Source organism: Microchirus variegatus (assembly GCF_963457635.1).
Source record: "Microchirus variegatus genome assembly, chromosome: 5".
Lineage (NCBI taxonomy): Eukaryota > Metazoa > Chordata > Actinopteri > Pleuronectiformes > Soleidae > Microchirus > Microchirus variegatus.
Genome location: NC_139806.1, coordinates 22,152,248 through 22,171,425, shown reverse-complemented (window position 1 = coordinate 22,171,425; position 19,178 = coordinate 22,152,248). Strand labels below are relative to the sequence as shown.

General features: G+C 39.8%; 2 protein-coding genes across 2 annotated transcripts in view; one reads left to right on the top strand and one right to left on the bottom strand.

The window, feature by feature from the left end:
* colec12 (collectin sub-family member 12) overlaps positions 1–4,576 on the bottom strand; it is a 37,977-nt gene extending 33,401 nt beyond the window's left edge. The window contains exon 1 of the mRNA XM_083889912.1: positions 4,462–4,576. Within this exon, the coding sequence (XP_083746038.1) occupies positions 4,462–4,468 (7 nt within the window). The 5' untranslated portion in view covers positions 4,469–4,576. The remainder of the gene's footprint in view (positions 1–4,461) is intronic.
* A 6,565-nt stretch (positions 4,577–11,141) lies between these two features.
* On the top strand, positions 11,142–18,949 carry clul1 (clusterin-like 1 (retinal)). The gene is made up of 9 exons (XM_083889053.1): positions 11,142–11,250; positions 12,505–12,636; positions 14,346–14,494; positions 15,359–15,529; positions 15,819–16,248; positions 17,528–17,650; positions 17,742–17,956; positions 18,497–18,675; positions 18,820–18,949. The coding sequence occupies exons 2-9, from the start codon at positions 12,534–12,536 to the stop codon at positions 18,833–18,835; spliced, it is 1,386 nt and encodes a 461-aa protein (XP_083745179.1). The 5' UTR covers positions 11,142–11,250; positions 12,505–12,533; the 3' UTR covers positions 18,836–18,949.
* Positions 18,950–19,178: the final 229 nt, after the last annotated feature.

Here is a 19,178-nt window from a genome sequence, read left to right as displayed (position 1 = left end):
TTTACCTAACCCCCATATTGCATACTGTTTTGGACTGTGGGAGGAATCCAGAGAACCTGGTGAAAACCCATGCACACACGAGGAGAACATGCAAACTTCCCTAAACTCAGCTCTCTTTTTCTATTACTCTCTAGGATTACAACCATCTCTTGTGGCCTATGAGTGTTGTCCCCATTACACAGCTGCTTTTTGGAGTATGTGGGAAAGCACCTTTGTCAACTTCAAAGCCTCTTTCTACGTCATCCTCCATGACTAGAGAAAATAAAGAGATACCACAAGTCACAAAGATCACCAGAAAAAAGGAAAATCCAAGCTCATCTGGAAAGCCGCAAGCATTGAGGTTTGGTAGAAAAGACAAGGGAATGAAGAGTTTATGGGACTGATGTGTCTTTTTAGTGCTGTTTTGGAAATCCCTTTGTGAAGTTGAAGTCTGAGAACCTTCAGAACTTACTGCTGCTGGGGGAATGCTTTTAGCATCTCATGAGAGAGAGCAGATAAGTTAAGAGGTGACAAGATCAACCTAAAAAAAATGGAACCACAACTTACTTCAGGAATCTGTCTTTCACCCCCCAATAGCCTGTTTCCTGTTTGTGTTTCCAAGCTACATGATTGTGTCTCAGTAATGTTACTGTGAGTTTTTTAGGCTTTTAAAGAGCTATTCAGAGAGATAGAGTTCATCATATGTTACCCAAGGGCCTGAAAACTGATATGTGAGTCAAACCCAGGATCATTTGGTCTTTGGGATGAGTATCACTGCGTATGGGCCCGTGATACTTCAGAGGGATTTGTTAACATCACAAGAACATGTCCAAGGCAGCACTGATTTGATGACTCTGTAGGTCAAAGGATGTTTCACTGTCTTGATTAAAACTGGGCTTGTTCCACGGACTACCTTTCAAGAAAATATTCGATCGACTGGAGGTCAGCGCAGCTTTGACCTTGCCACCCTGTGGTGATTGGAGACTGACATATTAATATTTTAAAGGTGACATAGAGTGGTCCTGTTGCACATAAATGTTAGTTATGGAGTTCTACTTACATATATTAACTTGTTTTTATGGTCAAAAACCTCCTAGTTGCTGTAAACTAGCCGATAGAAATCCTCTTTTCTGATGGTGTTTTTCTGCTGCGAGATTTCAGAGTGAACTTTCACCCCCAGAAGACAGAGTCTTGTGATTGGCCAGTACTATCAAGCACATCCGTTCTCAGAAGCGCAGCGCCCCCCTCTGGAACGGTGGATGCACTGCTCCTCATTATCAAAACATTGTTTTGACAGTGTTTAAAAATAGTTTCGTCACGACTCCCCGCCGCAGTCCCTTTTATGACTTTGACCCGGAGTCAGACCCAGAGTCAGAAGACACTGTCGCTCGTCAAACACCTCCACAACGGACGTTATTCTTCTTCTGCTGTTCAATGTACGCAACCGGATGTGCCCGGACTACGACCGGAGCAGGACGATCGGTTGTTCAGGAGGACCGCTGTATACGTAACTATTACGGGATTTTCAGTCTCGTTGAGCCCCGAGATTACAATAAAACACAACGTTCTCAGCAATGGCTGAACTGTTTGTTTCGAACCGTCAGGGCTTCATAAACAAGGTAATGACGCAGATACACACCAAAAAAACAGCGTTAATAGGAACTTCCGGTCTAGTTTTGCTTTAATGATAATCACCACAAATGATTACACTTTCTTACACCCTGTAACATGTTTACCCTTTTGAAGCTATTTGTACTGAGATTTGAGTCTAATTCTGTCCAGTGTGTAACATTTAAGAGAGAACATTTTACTGGCAGAAATGAAGTATACATATATATAATTGCTTTAAATAACTGTCCAATTCTTCAAAAAGAATGACTGATAAATCTTTAGAAGAAGTCAATACTCAGAATCAGTCATCTATTAATATCTTCTGCAATGTTCTTCTGTTATGTGTCACTGCCTCTCATTATAACTTCAGTGGTTATACATGCAGCAGGACTTTTTTGGCACATGTATCCTTCATTCTTTCTGCATAATGTGAATGAAGTCACCTGGGAGAGAATGACACCTCTACACCTCTCCTGGTCTCTGTTATGGGTGCTTCCCTGAGCTGTGATCACTGACGATAACTTTAAAAAAAAGGAAATAAATGCAATAAATCATGTTTCAGTATCAGCATTTCAGAGAATTTCAGAGATGGAAAGATACTTGGATCATTTGACGCATATGGAAAGAGTTTGTCTGCCCACACTCATCTGATGAAAAGAGGTGAGGACAGGATCCTGACAGGATCTCAAAAACGTTCCATAATTTAGTAACCTGTGCATGAAAGTCATTAAATAACAATTTTTCCAACAATCCTGCCAACTGCGGCTTTAAAACAGAGATTTCATGCAAAACATATTGTTTTTCTGGTGGACCACAAGGTGGCAGGTCATGTGGTGTCTGATCTGGAGATTGAGCAAGTCATAGCTTTGTGTGTGTGTGAGCGAGAAGAACAACCATCAGGACACAAGAGTCACATCTGGAGACCAGCCATCAGCTGCTGACCAACATTACTCATGCACATTGTGAGCTTTTTGTAAGTAATTTCATCAAATGAAAAACACTGGATTAAAGGCGCAGAGCACCAAAAAAAAAACAAGGCTGTTCATGTACAGTGTTTCCTTTTGTGCTTTTATTTATTAAAGCTGAGACAAATGAACGATGAAGGATTAAATTGTAAGGCTTTTCCTTTACTTTATTGCTCACTGAGTTTCCTATTTATCTCAATGTGCAGAGGGACTGTATGGTCAACATTTAAAATGCAGTATATAAACTACTAAAATACTTAAGTATACAGTGTTGATGTCTGTTAATACTTTGGATTCCCTGCTAACACTGACCTTTTGTGTTACGTACAGTTTGACTTTGTATGACAAATTTTTGAGATGTCCATACATACGGCTGTATAATAAGTGCTGAAGGTACGTTATGGAATGGTGTATATATGAATTAGAAAATGTGTACCTCCAATGTTGGCTCTCAAAAAATGCTCTGTGGTGTAATTTTTAGCAGTTATACATTAACACGAGATATGTATGTGTTAGATCGGACATATCGGATATTGATCCTGATGTTGACTAAACCAGATCGGGTATCAGATAATGGAGCTGATCTATTTACTTCAATTCTACCTTTACAAGTGTGACGTCATGCGTCAACTTGACCTACGAACACTGAGCAACAACATGGTGTGAGTTAAAGAATCGGTTATCTGGAAGTATTATGTGCTTGCTACTGTATGCCAACAAGTTTGACGTCTACTTGCAATATCTGCAAAGTAAATGTTGACAAGGGAGGAGGTAACACTGCAAAATACAACACGACAAACTTCCTGTTCCTAAGTTAGATTCCTGCTTATTTTGAATGTTGTTGATGCACAATTACCTATTATTATTATTATATGAATCCATTTTGTTCCACAAAGTTAAAGGTGCCATATGTAAGAATGTGGCCAAAAACGGTGACTACATTCAAATTCAAAATACCGAGGTCTTTTAGGTTTCGTTTTCTGACGTAAATGGCAACTCGTGGTTGCTCGGCAGCTGAGACTCTACTGACTGCAATGACTGGAAGACGGCAGTAGGTGGCGCCACATGCCAAAACATGATTTCAAAACATATACATGATTTGCAGTCTGCAAAATATTTTTTTTAATGCAAATATTTTGGCTGTACTGTTGTTGTTGTTGTTGTTGTTGGTGAGTTCAGTTTGGTATATGAACATTATTCCTGAGTCTCTGTGACATCTTAGGAGGATTGTATGGCCAGTTGCTTTAGATTTATTACATAATGCACCTTTAAAAAATAAATGTTTAAGTGCATTCAGTCTTTTTCACATTAATTCAACAATCAAGGTATGTGGTAATCAAGGTAATTCAAGGTATTGGGACAAAAACATTTGGATCGTGCATCCCTAATTTGTGTATGTGTGTCTGTTTTTTATTTACTGTATTTTCTATTTTCAATCCCTGCTGTGTATGTTTGACTTTGACTATGTGGTTTGTATCTGTGTGACTGAGTAAAACTACTACTACTACTAGAAAAACTAAGAGGTGATGTGCCTGAAAGCAGAAAAAAAAAAAACTCAGTTTAATGTTTTACTATATGACTACAATAGTGCAGTTTTGTTGACTCAAACCTATGTAATCAGAGTTAATCTCTGCTGTGCATGGGTTATAACGTTTGATGTGCAGGAGCAGCCAGATGCAACAACAATCCCAAACACAGAGCCTTAATTGAAACCAGATGTGAGACGCTGTGAAGTTGTGGAGCCCACGCATTCCTCACGTCTCTGCGCGAGAGGAGAAGAAAGAAAGAGAGCGCACAGATGTGACAAAGCGAGACAGGAATGTCGTCATGAGAGAAACAGCGGAGCTCTTTTTGAAAAACACGTCCCCGTGTCGATTGTTAAATCACAACTGTTGAATGAACTCACCTTTCATTGTGCTTCACGAGACTCGAGCGTTGAGAAACCGTTGTCGTCGTCGGTCACATCCACAGCATCGCTCCAACCTCAGTCACTCAGCGTGTCCTCCTGTGTTGTTTTAGTGGGATGAAAAGTTTAAAGTTCCATCCGTCACTCTTTGCTCTTTTTTTTTGCGGCTGGAGTCGTTTCCTTTGGCGCAGGTCAGGGTCAGTCACTGCGGCAGCCGCAAGAAAGGAAAGTCTGTGCAAAGTGGGTGAAGGTAAAGTGGGAGCTTCAATGCTTCAAAGAAGGAGAAGGAGGAGAAGAAAAAAGCCAATGCTCTGCTTGATGCTGAGGTCAGAGTTTATCCTGGTCCAGCTCGGCTCGGCTCTCTCTGATGATGCCACCACCACCACAACAACAACAACAGTGGCTATAACTCTGGAACTGAGAAAAGTCTAAACGTGAGAGGAAGGGGTGCTGCTCACAGAAACCTCGTGTTCCTACAACTCTCTCTCCCTCTCCCTCTCTCTCTCTCTCTCTGTGTGTGTGTGTGTGTGTGTGTGTGTGTCTTTGTGAGGACCAGAATACTTACCATAGGGAGTCAGGACATTGAGGAAAAGTGAGTCGATTTTGGGTGGTCCATCCTGTTATCCCTTGAAACTTATTGTGTGGTTTACAAACTGGTTTTAGAGTAAGGGTTAAAATTGGGATTAGGTTGAGGTCAGACATTTAGTTGTGATGGTTAGGGTTAGGGTTAGAGTTGGGGCAAGGGAATGCATTATGTCTATGAGGGCTGAGCACTTGTATTTGTTGCCTGTTTAAGGACCTTCTATGGCATAAACACTGACCTTGTCAGGACTAGTAGTCTACATACATGAATTGAAGTAAATGCATTGTCTTGGAAAGAATAGCTGCACAAACGTGTATGTGTCTGTCTATTCAAACCTAAGTGAACAGATTGTCCTTTAAGTGGCTTTTTGAGGGTCAATACTTGGTTTTACAGTTGTGGTGGGAACAGGGATGGGCACAAATACATCAAAATGTATTTCCAAATAAAATACAAAATACCCACCTTAAAAATGTATCAAAATAAGCTACAAAATACAGCAGCCAAAAATGTATCAAAATAAAATACTGTATTTTTGTATTTTCAAAATACTACAAAATACTTCTTTCTAAAAGCCTTTTTCGTCTCTATCCCTTCACTTGTGCACACCATCTGTAAAAACATCTGAAAGCAAGAAACTCCTTCCATAATCAGTCAGCAGATTAGATATGCTGACCCCTCATGTTAGACATCCAAATATAAACTTCTGCCCTTACTCTATTGTTGTATTACGTTGCCCACTATGAATCAGTGACAATAACTCAAAGACAAACAATCCAAATGGATTATTTATTTTGAAATTTACACAAACTACAGTAGGAAGCATAAACACCACCCCTATACCACACATCAGTTCTTGGATTGTTTTTTTTTTTCTTACCGTCTGTGGAGGCAGCCAGTGCATCTCAAAGTACAGATGGGTCACACTCGCCAGGATCGCTTCGTTTACTTCTGTTTGAAGATCTGGGAAGGCATCAAATCTCCCCTGGAAATCATCCACTTCAAGCTTAGCCTCTATTGCAAATAAGGTTGGAATTCATTCTGCGTAATAGCACGGTGACTGGCTCTGCAATCGATACATTTCCTGCACAAGGGGTTTCAGGACTTTGGTATACTCTTCAATGTACTCCATCTCTACATCCTTAAACAATGGCAGATGTAACTTTGTCATGAGACCAGAAAGTATTTTTACAGTATTTTGAAAATACAAAAATACACAACACTGAAGTATTTTGATACAAAATAAGAAGGCATTTTCATCATCTCAATAAAATACAAATTACAAAATAGTATTTTGTATTTGAAATACGTATTTTAAATACATGTATTAGAAATACTGCCCATACCTGGGTAGGAACTGGGTTTATTTAATAATTAGTGTGCTTGCTGAAAGCAACACTATTGTACTTCTTAAGTTTTCTTATTCCTGTCAGCCAGATATTTGGTCAGCTCCTGCTCCTAGACCTTTAGAGATATCTCCACCGGTCCAACTCTGGAACATCTGGCCGGAACCGGTGTAGTGTGGAAATTGAAGATAGTGTTATTGGCCCTTGTCGTTCTTCTGCCATATTGGATTGAATAGAAAGAGAAACTAAACTTTCACAGCTCACAGATTTTGTCCCTCACAAAAGTTACCAGAAGGATTTTTGATTTTCGGAAGCATTTGCCCGTCACAGTCAGACGAAATCGGCAGCATAGCCACCAAACAGGAAGTTAGCTCATATATCAGGAACGCTTTCACTTATCGGAACCATGGATGTATAATATGAACTGGATAGAGCTCCGCCCCCTCTGCCTTGAAGACAATGTTTGCATTGTGGCCACTGTGGGTACTGCAACAAAAAAACCCATAGAGCCCAAAAAGCAATTTTCCCATTGACCACAATAGTAAAAGAGATGCGTGTAAAAGTGTCCACAGGACACCTCGAGACATGGACACAGGCTTTTATAAATCTTTATATTATATATATTTAATTCATGGAGTTTCATGTTTGAAAAACATTCCTAAAGGCCATAAAAAGCCCAGACAAATCTTATTTCTCAGAGTGACGTCACAGCTGTGTACTAACACAGCCAAGCGCGGTCATGTGGCGTCTCGGGAACAGCGCTGCTGTCAGTGAACCGTACGACATGAAAACTTCATGAGAAATGTGAATGAATGAAGACAATGAGGGGGTTTCGTTTACATTTTAAAAATATTATGACAAAGCAGGTTTTAGTTGTTTATTCGTCGCTCATTAACATTTATTTTCAAACGTATTATCGATGTATTTGTGGCACTGTGTGTGTTTTAAGACAGATAATTATTTGCCCCCCTTTAAATTTTGAACTGAGTGAAGCTAAAGCCTGAAAACTTGAGTAAACTACTGTTTTGATTGTCTATAATATAAGGTATCCTGATTAATGTGTTTTTAATGAGTGAGATAAGTCCTGCTTAACTCAGCTTCGTCAGCAGAGGGCGCTCTAAGCGTTGTTTTATCCCCAACATAATGCTGTTTTCACACATAAATGACTTCTCATTCTTTATATCACTTTCAAGTGATCTGCATCTAGGACGTTGTATAAAAGAAAAAAAATTAAATTTGTAAGTTAATAAAATAATTTAAAAAACCGCAGCGCAACACACAGTTTCTGCTGAGATGTGAGAGCGTGACTCCGGTTTTTAATGTTGTAAATGTGAGGACTGATCAGGTTGTGAATGTAAATGATGAACTGTGACGTGAAACAGTTCCGCTCAAAATGAGAAGTGTCTGGAAATGTAAGAACATCTATGAGGTCTGATAATCATCTCCTGACGAATATTAAATTCTCTGCACAGTAATGCTGCACCTTCATCCACGGGATCCCTGTCAAAAGTACATGGTAGTGAAAATAGTCTCCACCTAATATAACTTCTAATGTAGACGCAGAACTATACTACGCCAAAACTCGCCTGCTGACTGAATGAATGAGGAAATCAAATACCGTGTGTCTGAAAGAGGGCGGAGACAGAGAGAAACTCAAGGTTTGCGGAGAAAAACCTGGTCCCGACCAGGTTAGTTTCAAAGAGCATGTTACCATGGTAACTGACCGAGAAGTTACCTCTCTCTGTGAAACAGGCTAGAGTTACTCCTCTTTCTCTGGTTTGACTTACCTCCCTTTGTGAAACAGAAAACTCAGATTTTCCCTCATTTCAGGGTTAACAGACTCAGAGTTTTCACTAAACCTGCCTTGTGAAACGGACCCCTGGTGTTTAAATCTAACTTGTTTCATTGTGATGATAGAACAACAGTTGATAGGAGAGTAATAGTCCAATGTTTACATCTATAAAAGCATACAAATCAATTCACGGAAGATTATGTATTATCGTGTTGCTTTGCAGTATCGTGTAGCAATGCATTCTGGGTAGGCAGCAGCCATTTCACCGAAGCTGCAACTTACTATTACCCATAGAAACATTATTAAGTTGCTTTGTATGTGTCTGTAAATCGAGAAACAGCTTTTACAAGCTGCTCGCATTAGTGAAATGCACCTGAGCAAGCACACTGCAGTACGGAAATGCATTCAATTACACAATATTCATGTGAAGTTTTTTATATTATTATTGTTTTATTCTGACAAGAGAACAATAAATGTCATGTGGAACCTTTATCATTTTCTGACCCCCATGTTTATGGCACACTCCTGGTATAACAGGTTGTGTCTTGCTCGTGTGAAAGTATTTGACTACTAATTGATTACTAAATCAACTATTTTGATCATCCGTTTGGGTGTATTTTATTTAAAGTTTTGTATTTTTTCAGCTTCTTAAATATGAATATTTTCTGGTTGCTTCGTATAACAAAGACATAATCACTTCACCCTACGGAGGTGAAGTGATCCAAACTGTTCTCAGTTACTAAAGATCATCAAGTAACTGAGAACAGTATGTGCATTTTTTCAATTGATTCATTCTGGTAATTAGGGTTAACCCTAACCCTAAATTACTCGGGTTTGAGATATCGGACATGAAAAATTGGTATCGTGTATCTCTACTTTAAATATGAGTGATCATCATTTCTTCTTTTGCAGATGATCTAGTTTTTATTTTTGAAAACATGGGTTGAATTTAATGGATTAAAAAAGGGAGTACTGTAATATAGATCTGAAATGTTCCCGTCCAGATAACTATTTCTTACAAAGTAAGGTACTTTATTAATGCAATGACTAAAGTTTCAGTTATATTTAACATATTTAAACGGAGAAACATGACATTTAATATCCAATATGCAGTCCATTGGGCAGCCCATGGCCAAGCCGAAAGGGAAATTGTCCTGTAACCGGAGGGTTGCTGGTCTGAGAGGTCAAAGGCTGAAGGTACCCCTGAGCAAGGTATTGTACCCATTGTTAATTGGACACTCTAAGTGTGGGATGTGGCCTAGTATAATCGGGACAGCTGTGTCAGGAAGGGCATCCGGTATAAAATTATCTGTCAAAATCAAATGTGCATCCACTGTGGCGACCCCTAAGGGAGAAGCTAAAAGAAAGAAAAACATCCATTATGGAAACCATTCATAACTTCTCATATGTGTTGTGTCATCAGTGCTGTATTTAGGCAGGGTAAAATGGATGTTCTCGTTTAAGCTGCCGAGTGAGCTTCAATAACACATCATTGGCATGACTCCTGTTCCCTCAAATAAAACTCCACACAGCTCCCAGACCAGGGTTTAACTGTTACATCCATCCCTTGTCACTCCTCTCTAAAGCGGTTTATCCCCGTGCACCTGTTTATCTGTTCAGCTCCGGACACCAAAACTTTGCCTGACACAACAAAACTCCAGACCACATCATGAGCTGGTTTCACGCTGCAGCTTCAATTAATCTTTTTTGAAAAAAACTCAAAACCACACCATCTGCTGTTCCACAATTAGATTGACATAAAACTTCATTTGAATCTGTAGTTCTTGCGTGTGTGCTTCCATGTACCCTCAAACCTTTTTACTGGCAACTGTTTTAAGTTTGGTTTGGCCATGGGAGAACACAAGTTATAGGAACCAGGTGCTGAAGGTGTCAATGAGGATGAGGACTTGACTAAAATGCTGCCTGGTTTTGGTTAAGATCCACTGAGGACTGTATTTTCTGGGTCACATTGTGCAAAGAGGGCACATTTTTGAGGGAGATGGAGAGAGAAACTCTTTCACCCTACGTCCATCAAGTTACATCCTGAGTGGAGACACTAAACAGCTTCAGGCTGCTCTCTTTTTCCGTCTATGTTTATTTGAATTAAGTATATTAAGGCTGAATCCCAATTCCACCCCTTAGCCCTCCCCCTTACCCCTACCCCTTTGTCAGAGTTCCCCTTGGCCCTCAAAACAGAGTTGAGGGAACGACGCTGAATTTAGCATCCAATTCGCCAGCCTCCGATTCGGCACTTAAGGGGAAAGTTAAGGGGAAATAAACTTGATGCGCAGTGCGACTGTTTGCACACTGGTTGTCTGTTTTTTGTGACACTTCTTGATGTGAAAACATTTTAGACATGTTAGGTAAGACATTTACCTTGCATGACATCCACTGTTGTATTTGTGAAGCTTTTATTTAATTTATGAAAAAAAAATTTATACTCAGACATCATTAGAACAGGTCCTGATCCAAAACCACTGTACATAGACTTCTCAAATCTGGACTAGATTAATCTACAGACCCTGAAGATTCATAAAAACACACTCTCTGATTTGTGAAACCTTTATTCTATTTGTGAAAATGCCATTAAATGATTCAGTATTTAGATGTAAACATGAATTAAACACTTGTGTTCTAACAGGTTTAATCTCTTTTGTTATTGTGGAAATGTCTGGGGGTTTTTTTCTATTGAAACACATTTGTAAATGTTTTCCTGCAAGAAAATGCACCTCATGAAAAACAGCAATATAGTATGCAGAGATGCGTTTCTATACGGTTTGATGATTTGATTCGATTAGATGTTCTAGTGCTCCACCAGCCGTTTAATACCCGTTCTCAGGGTGTAAACACCATGTCTGACTAAGCCTCCTTCTTAGGCAGAACACACCTCCCTGGCAGCATGTCCAGTACTGGATTAACGGGCATCAACATCAAGTAAAGACAGTAATAGGATAGAGCTTGAGTGGACATAGCAGAAATAGACTTTGTCCAGGTCAAGACCTCCTCATACTGTCCATACGGTGCACTTTGTTTATTCCTGCAGGTGGAGAAGCACCTACATCTGTCTGCTGGTAAGTTTTTTTCTGCATTGTAGTTGTCACTGTGAGGAATTTATTTAAATGTATTTGACATACCCTTCCTTTTTTTTATATGTTTATTCAAATGTGTATATACATAATTATGTATTTTAATCAATATGTATCCTGCAGGAAGTGTTATAAGTATTAAATGACACTTATTTGTGTCCCTGAGTCTTAAACATTTTTAAGAAAATACATTTCCATTATAATAACATCCATTAGAAGAGACCAGCTTTGGATAATTGTGCATCATTTAGCTTATTTTCTTAATACAACATTGTTTTTCTCACTAAAACAAGTATATCTACATTCTTCATAACCTTGCAGACTGTTAAAAGTCCCCGGTAGATACAGTTTGTTGTGAGTGGGACACAATCGAGCTGTTTATCTCAGCAACTTAAACCCATAATGAAATAAGTCAAATGGGTACATCGTCATTTACTGTAAATCTCTGCTGAACGACAACTATTCTAATTTATTGTGTGATTGAACTCGGGCAGAGTCTCCACTAAAGAGAGTCCAGTGAGTTTAGATTGAAGACTGCTAATAAAAACAGCGTCTCCAGCTTTATTGTGTGTGTGTGTTTTGTGTGTGGATGGTATATTAACTTCTGCAGCAGCAGATGGTAATACACATAAATGCACGCTGCCAAGTTGTAAACCACAGGTGAGGCCTATGATGTGCCCCCATAAGATGCCTCACATCCTATGCAAATTGCAAAAGCATAAAAACAATATGATGTAGAGCAGCACATCGCACCGGAAAGTACTAGTACGACAAAATAAAATCTGGATCGTTACACAGTTCCATACCAAACTTCCCGTTTATTCACGCTATTAGCGCTTTTAATTTTTTTCAAAAATTCTGTTGAGAAAGTCACAAAAATTCTAAAATCAAATCCTCACAAAGCTACACAAAGTAAAAATCTGGTATCTCACTGCTTTTAAGACATGTGGTGTGGTGATGTAGCACTGTGATAACAGCACACAAAACAATCTAAAACTAAAATCCACTGGTTCAGGTGCTGCATATCATCTGAATACTGTATATTTGTATGCATAGATATGTAGCACCATCTTGTGGTTGACCTGGTTACGGCATGTATTGTTGAAGTTCACTCATCACATCCTAATAGATTTAGACAGCACCTGTGTTTCATAATGTCTTAATTCGGAACATGCACTACACTTGGATTTATCAAACGGTGTCTCAGTCTCGCACATAAACGTGTGTCTGTCCTTTCAGGAGGAGTTTGTCTGCGACTGAGCTCAAGAATGAAGCTCCTGCTCACTTTGCTCGTCCTGGTGGTGACACTGGGTGTCCTCAATTCTGCTCCTGAGGAGAGACCCAAAGGCGTCTCAGAGGACACTTTACAGCGTGAGTTGGCACAGAGGAATCCAGATTTATCCTAATCTCAGTATTGGGCAGTAACGTGTGACTCAGTGATTACCAAAGTAGCTAGCACTTTATAAAAATTACACACTATTAGCATTAGTTAAGCATTAATAAATATTGAATTCATCATGGATAACGCATGAATACTCATTAGTATGTAGTTGAACACAGTTCTAAATGTTGTACTCGTGTGCTAAACCGTTTGTTGGAGGTGGATGCTGATTGGCTGCTTGAGTACAGCAGCTATTGGTTCCTCAGCTGATGGGATGAGTTAAAACGTTTAACTGTGTTTATAAACTATATACTAATGAGTATTCATGTATTATAAATTATGAATTAAATATTTATTAATGCTAAACTAATGCTAATAGTGTGTACTTATTATAAAGTGTTACCATTATTATTACTAAACAAAGTAATACTGAGTTATTATGTCACTAGATTGTATTTGTATGTCCTTCACAGGCTGCATATTCCACATCACCAGGAATATGCAAAAAAATACAATTAACAGTAAAAAAAAAAGTATTTCTTTCAGTTTGTTAATATATAAGACCAACTTTAAGTTAAGTCAATCTTATCCAAATGCTAATAATCATATAATTTGATAGACATAAAAAAAATGAAAGCAAGTATTAAATAAAATCAATATGTTATGTTTAGGCACCCCTGTAAATATTCATGATTTTCCTAAATCATTGGTTGTTTGGATAAGAAATTTCAGTTAAATATATCACATAGGAGACAAATACAGTGATATTTGAGAAGTGAAATAAAGTTGATATGATTTACAGTAAGTGTGCAAGAATTATAGCTCCAAAGACCTACAACATCATCTTGCTGCAGATGGTGTCACTGTGCATCGTTTAACTATTCAGCGCACTTTACACAAGGAGATGCTGTATGGAAGAGTAATGCAGAAAAAGTATTTTCTCTGCACCCGCCACAGACAGAGTCGCTTGAGGTATGCTAAAGCACATTTGGACAAGCCAGCTTCATTTTGGTGCTATGGACTGATGAAACTAAAATAGAGTTATTTGGGCAAAACATGGCGGAAAAAGAACACGGCATTCATTCCGGAGAACAATGTCCAGGAATCAGTGACAAACTTGAAGTTGTGCCGGGGCTGGATCTTTCAACAAGACAATGACCGTATAAACACTCAAAATCTACAAAGGCATTCATGCAGAGGAACAAATACAACGCTCTGGAATGGCCATCTCAGTCCTCAGACCTGAATATTATTGAAAATGTGTGGTGTGATTTAAAGCGCGCTGTCCATGCAACTATCAAACCTGTCTGAACTGGAGATGTTTTGTAAAGAAGAATGGTCCAAAATACCTTCTGCCAGAATCCAGACTCTAATTGGAATCTATAGGAAGTGTTTTGAGGCTGTTATTTCTGCAAAAGGAGGATGCACACAATGTTTCTTTTGTGGTGCCTAAACTTATGCACATGCCTAATTTTGTTTAAATAATTCTTGCACACTTTCTGTAAATCATATAAACTTGATATCACTTCTCAAATATCACTGTGTTTGTCTCCTATGTGATATATTTAACTGAAATGTTTTATTCAAACAACCAATGATTTATAAAGGAAAATCATGAACATTTACAGGGGTGCCCAAACTTGTATACCTGTTACTGTATAAGGTCTCACCCAGGTTTTGTTCTCCTCTTCTTCTGCAGAGCTGTCTATGGATGGTGAGAAGCTCCTGGAGGAGGAGGTGAGCAGAGCTCTGTACGGGGTGAGACAGATGAAGGAGGTGATGTGGAGGAACGAGCAGAAGCACAAGCATCTCATGACGTCTCTCAGACACAGCAGTGACAAGAAGAGGGTAGGAAGAACACGTACCTTTGTTTTAAAAACCATACAGGGGCAATTTATGGATCCAGGACTAGATCTGGATCTGGCCCATGGGCCAGCTTCATCTGCTCGTCGACATCCTGAAAAGAAAACAAACGCATATTAATAAAAGGCAGTATTTTGAAACTCTGGTACCTAAGACACATGCTGAATTAAGTAGCTGCAAATGCAGAACAAACCTTTCAGTTCCTGATGTTTATTCTTCAAATTAAAAGCATTTCAGGGATGAAACAAAGATTGACTTTTGAAAACTCTGTGGGTAGAAAAACTTCTTCGACTCACATGAGGTTTATTTAGAAGGAGAAACAAACACATTCAAAGAAAGCCTGCAGTGGACTGTCTTTAAAAAAAAAATGCCTTCAAAATAAGACGCCTTTATCAGTGTGTCAAACATATTCTATGAAACAATAGGCCATCCCACTTGGACTGGACATGGAAGCCTGAAATCTAGTAGATGGTAGCAAATTTGGCCAGATGATTGAGAATTATTTTAATGATTTTTTGTTTGAATAGCTTGACTTTTATTTTGAAAACTGTCATCACTGCTTTTTATAAGTCACACATGGTTGTTTCTTCTTCCTGCTCTGTTTTTATATGAGATGTGAATAAATAGTTAAGGATGTTTCTATTGCAGGGGCACACCTCATTATAGCTTTTTTACATTGTATATTTTAAAATGCAACAATTAAAGGACAGGTTGAATTAGAATAAAGACCATGCATAAACGTGTGGCCACTCCCTTCCTTTATCTATACCACTATGACCCAAAAGTGTTGCCAACCTCTGGTATACACAGACAGAACTATATAGTGAGAGCACCTCCTTGTGTCACCAGGGGGCAGCACAAGTGTTGAAAGAGGTGATGGAGAGGCTGCAGGAGGCAGAGGAGCAGTGTAAAGACTCCCTGCAGTCAGAGTGGGAGGAGTGCAGGCCCTGTCTGGAGGACGCATGCAAAACTTTCTACACCTCCAAGTGTCGCAGGGGATTTGCAACTTTCCAAGCTAAGGTATGAAAACTGGACTCTAACATTCACCCTGCTGACAGCATTTTAGTCAGACAATACACTACTAAGGTGTGTACATTGTTGTGAGGCATTATTAAGTGGTATAACTCATAATTAATGTGTAAAAGCTTCAGCTTCTTTTGTTAATGTTTGCATTATGTTTCAAAATCACCAGTTTCCAACAGTTTTTCCTGAAATGTGGAATGTTGTCAACCCCCCCACATCCTCTTGTGACTCCCCCAGCAAGAAGCTACACATAGAGTTGGACAATAAACTCAATATCCTATTGCAGGTGGAGAACCTCTTCCACAGAGTGTCCAAGCGCTTTGGCCCTCGCATTGACGCGGGGGACATCCTGGTAAACCAGAGCCCAGAAACCACTGACATGGAGGTCGACCACATCGAGGATTCCTTTAAGCGTGTGATTGCCAAGGTGGAAGCAGTGGTGAACCGCAGCGTGGCACTTGTGTCCAGGATGAACAGCAGGCTCGACAAAGTCCTCCAGAGAGCTTTCCTGAATGACATTGATATTGTGACGGAGGAGAGCACCTCTGATCCGTACTACCCCGCACGAGACTCTGGCTTCCTGCAGGGAGTGGGCCTTGACGAGGTGCTCGACTCCTTCTATGACTTTGGCAAGAGTGTGGCGGATGAATTTGGAGCTGTGGTTACGCAGGTGTTTGAAAACAGCAGTGAGGCAGTGGATGAAGAAAAGAAGAGAGGTAGAGGAGCCTACGATTATTTATTGTATGTTAGATTTAAACTACTGCAAAATGAGTTCACACAACGCTAACAAAGTCAAACAGCTCCACATGACTCTCTGTATAGCAGTGTTCGTGTTTAGTTTTCAGACAATGCCAAAAAGAACCCACAAAAAGTTTTTGGGGAGATGTGCATCCATGTTGAAATATTTTAACTTCTCTTAATATGAATATTGCCCAATACTGAGAATGCATGCCCTTACAGCAGGGCGCAAAGCAAATGAAGCGCTTCCCTGGACACCTGTCTGATTATGTGGCTGCATGTGCCAATAACTGCTGCTGCTGATCTTGCGACATTCAGCTCCAAGTTTCTTGTGTGCAGTGTGGACGAGTTATGTTATATTATAAGGCAGATACACAAAAGAACAAGAGGAGGAGGAGCGAGAGCGTAGTGAACACGTGTCACTTGTTTATCACTAAAATCAATGAATCTTCTTTCAGCTTCTCCCTTTAGGGGTTGCCACAGAGGATCATATGCCTCCATGTTGTCCTGTCCCTTGTGTCCTCTTCTGTTATACCGACTGCCCTCCTTCACATGAGCCTTCTCTGTGGTTTCCTCTTTTCCTCCTGCCCAGCAGCTCCATCTTCAACATCCTTTCCAATATAATCACTCTCCCTCCGCTGCACGTGACCAAACCACCCCACTAAAATCAGTCGGTTTCATAATAATGACAGAATAATGCTAGAGGAGGGTAGAGGTGGAGTACCTAGGCAAACAATATATTGACAAAAGTATTTGGACACCTGACCATTACACCAGCAGAGACTGTAGTGACGTGTAATTGTGTGGGTCAGTCAAGTTCTTCTGCACCAAACTGGTCAACTCACGTCTTTATAGTCCTTTGTGCACTGGGGGACAGTCATGTTGGAATAGAAAAGGACCATCAAACTATTACCACACATTTGGAAGCATAGCATTGTCCAATATGTCTTGGTATGCTGAAGAGTTAAGATTGTCCTTCATTGGAGATAAGGGGCCTAGACCAAAGCCTGATTGAAACACCTGAATTCAATGCTGAAAATACATTTGTCCATAAAGTGTAAGTCATTTAGAGACTCTGGCAGTGTTTTGGTAATTGGTCAGATTTCCTCAAGGGCCAATAGTTTGTTCCTTGATTACTCAAATAAAAACCTGCATAGACATTAGTCGCACATGCAACAAAAGGTAAACAAAACAAAAAAACTTGCACCTCCAGGTATGACAACTTTGCATAATGAACCTTTCCTGTTTTTGGTGTAGCGAGGCAAAGTTTCCCCCGTTTCCTGCGAGACCAGATGTTGTGCAGGGACCTTCGCAGACAGACCTCCGAGTGTTGGAGGCTGCAGAGCCAGTGTGAGGTCTGTCAGGGAGCCCTGCTCACAGGTGAAGCCCCAACACTCCTCACATGTGCCATCACTCCATGCGATATATCTTCACACGACTCACACGAGCGATACTCCCTACTGTTTTTAAGAGTGTCCCATCGTGCGTGAGCTGCACGTGGAGCTGGATGAGGTATCACAGCTGGCGGACATGTCCAAAGACCAGCACGACGAGATCCTCTCCATTGTCCAGCGTCACACCAACGAGACGGTCAACTGGCTCAGTGACATGGCTGCTGAATTCGGCTGGGTGGCTCAGGCTGTGAGCAACAGCAGTTCTCGCCAAAATATCTTCCACATCACCATGGTGAGCAGCAGGAGTGAAGGACCCTAACCCAACGTAACTTTTTTTCTTGGCCAAAATTCAAGCACTTACAATGACTCATGTCTATTTAGGTTTGCTTGTCAATAACTTTCCAGGGCCTTGATAGATAGACAGTATATCAATAAATATACAGGTTAGAATTCAGGGGGAAAAGCGATCTACATTATTAAAGGTTGCAACACTGAAAAACATTGACCTGACTGACTTGCCCTGTTTGACATCAGGAGTTGCTTCCAGTCCAATTTATCTGGATCAACTGTGTGACTTTACTAAATTTCTATATCTACTTCAGAAAAAAGGACAATGCTCAAAAAACCCGATACCAAACAACATTTCCTTAATCTGACAAAGATGACAGAATACATGTTATCCCATACCGTAACATACATACATTTCAAAGAATATATCTTGATGATATATTAAGTTATTCAACATAAAATCATGGCCAAAAGGCAGATAGAATCTAGATTAAAATAATAATAATAATAATAATAATGTAACAATACTTTTCCCACTCTCTAGATGGCACCACAGAGCCACGATGAGGAGAATGTGTCCATCACTGAGACCAAGGTGGAGGTGAACATCCTGAACTCTCCCCCAATTGTCGTCTCTGTTCCTGGGGAGCTGCAGCTGCAGGACCCGGCCTTCATCCTGTACGTGGCTCAGGAGGCTCTGGACAAGTACAAGGAGCTGGTCAGGTGAGATGTTTAATAACAGCTGTGAGTGACCTTCATTTCAGTATGAAAATCAATTGTGCCGTTTTACTGTCGATAAAAGGCATATGATGCAGTTAGATAATGCTATTTAACTCAGGCTTTGACATAAATGCATTATCTTTGCAGATTTGAGGACAAATAAAAAGCGTTTGAAGCCAGAACTTCAAACATCTCTATGAACAGAACTAGACATATGTTCCTGTGCAGTAGTATTTTTGTTGAAATGTAAACAAGCTACAGCTAAACCAGTCATTAGCTGCTGTACTATGAATGTAAAAAGAAGGTAGTGTACTGCTTACCTGTTGTCCACTTATGTAACTTTTGCTTTCCATTAAAAATGATGGATAATGATGTGAACTGTTGAAAATGTTCCACAATTGGTGGTTTGAAAAAAATGTATAATTTATCATCTCAGGAATCAACAAAATTAGCTAATAGAACTCTTTGATTAAAAACTTTTATTTTTTTTCTCCTATACAAAAATC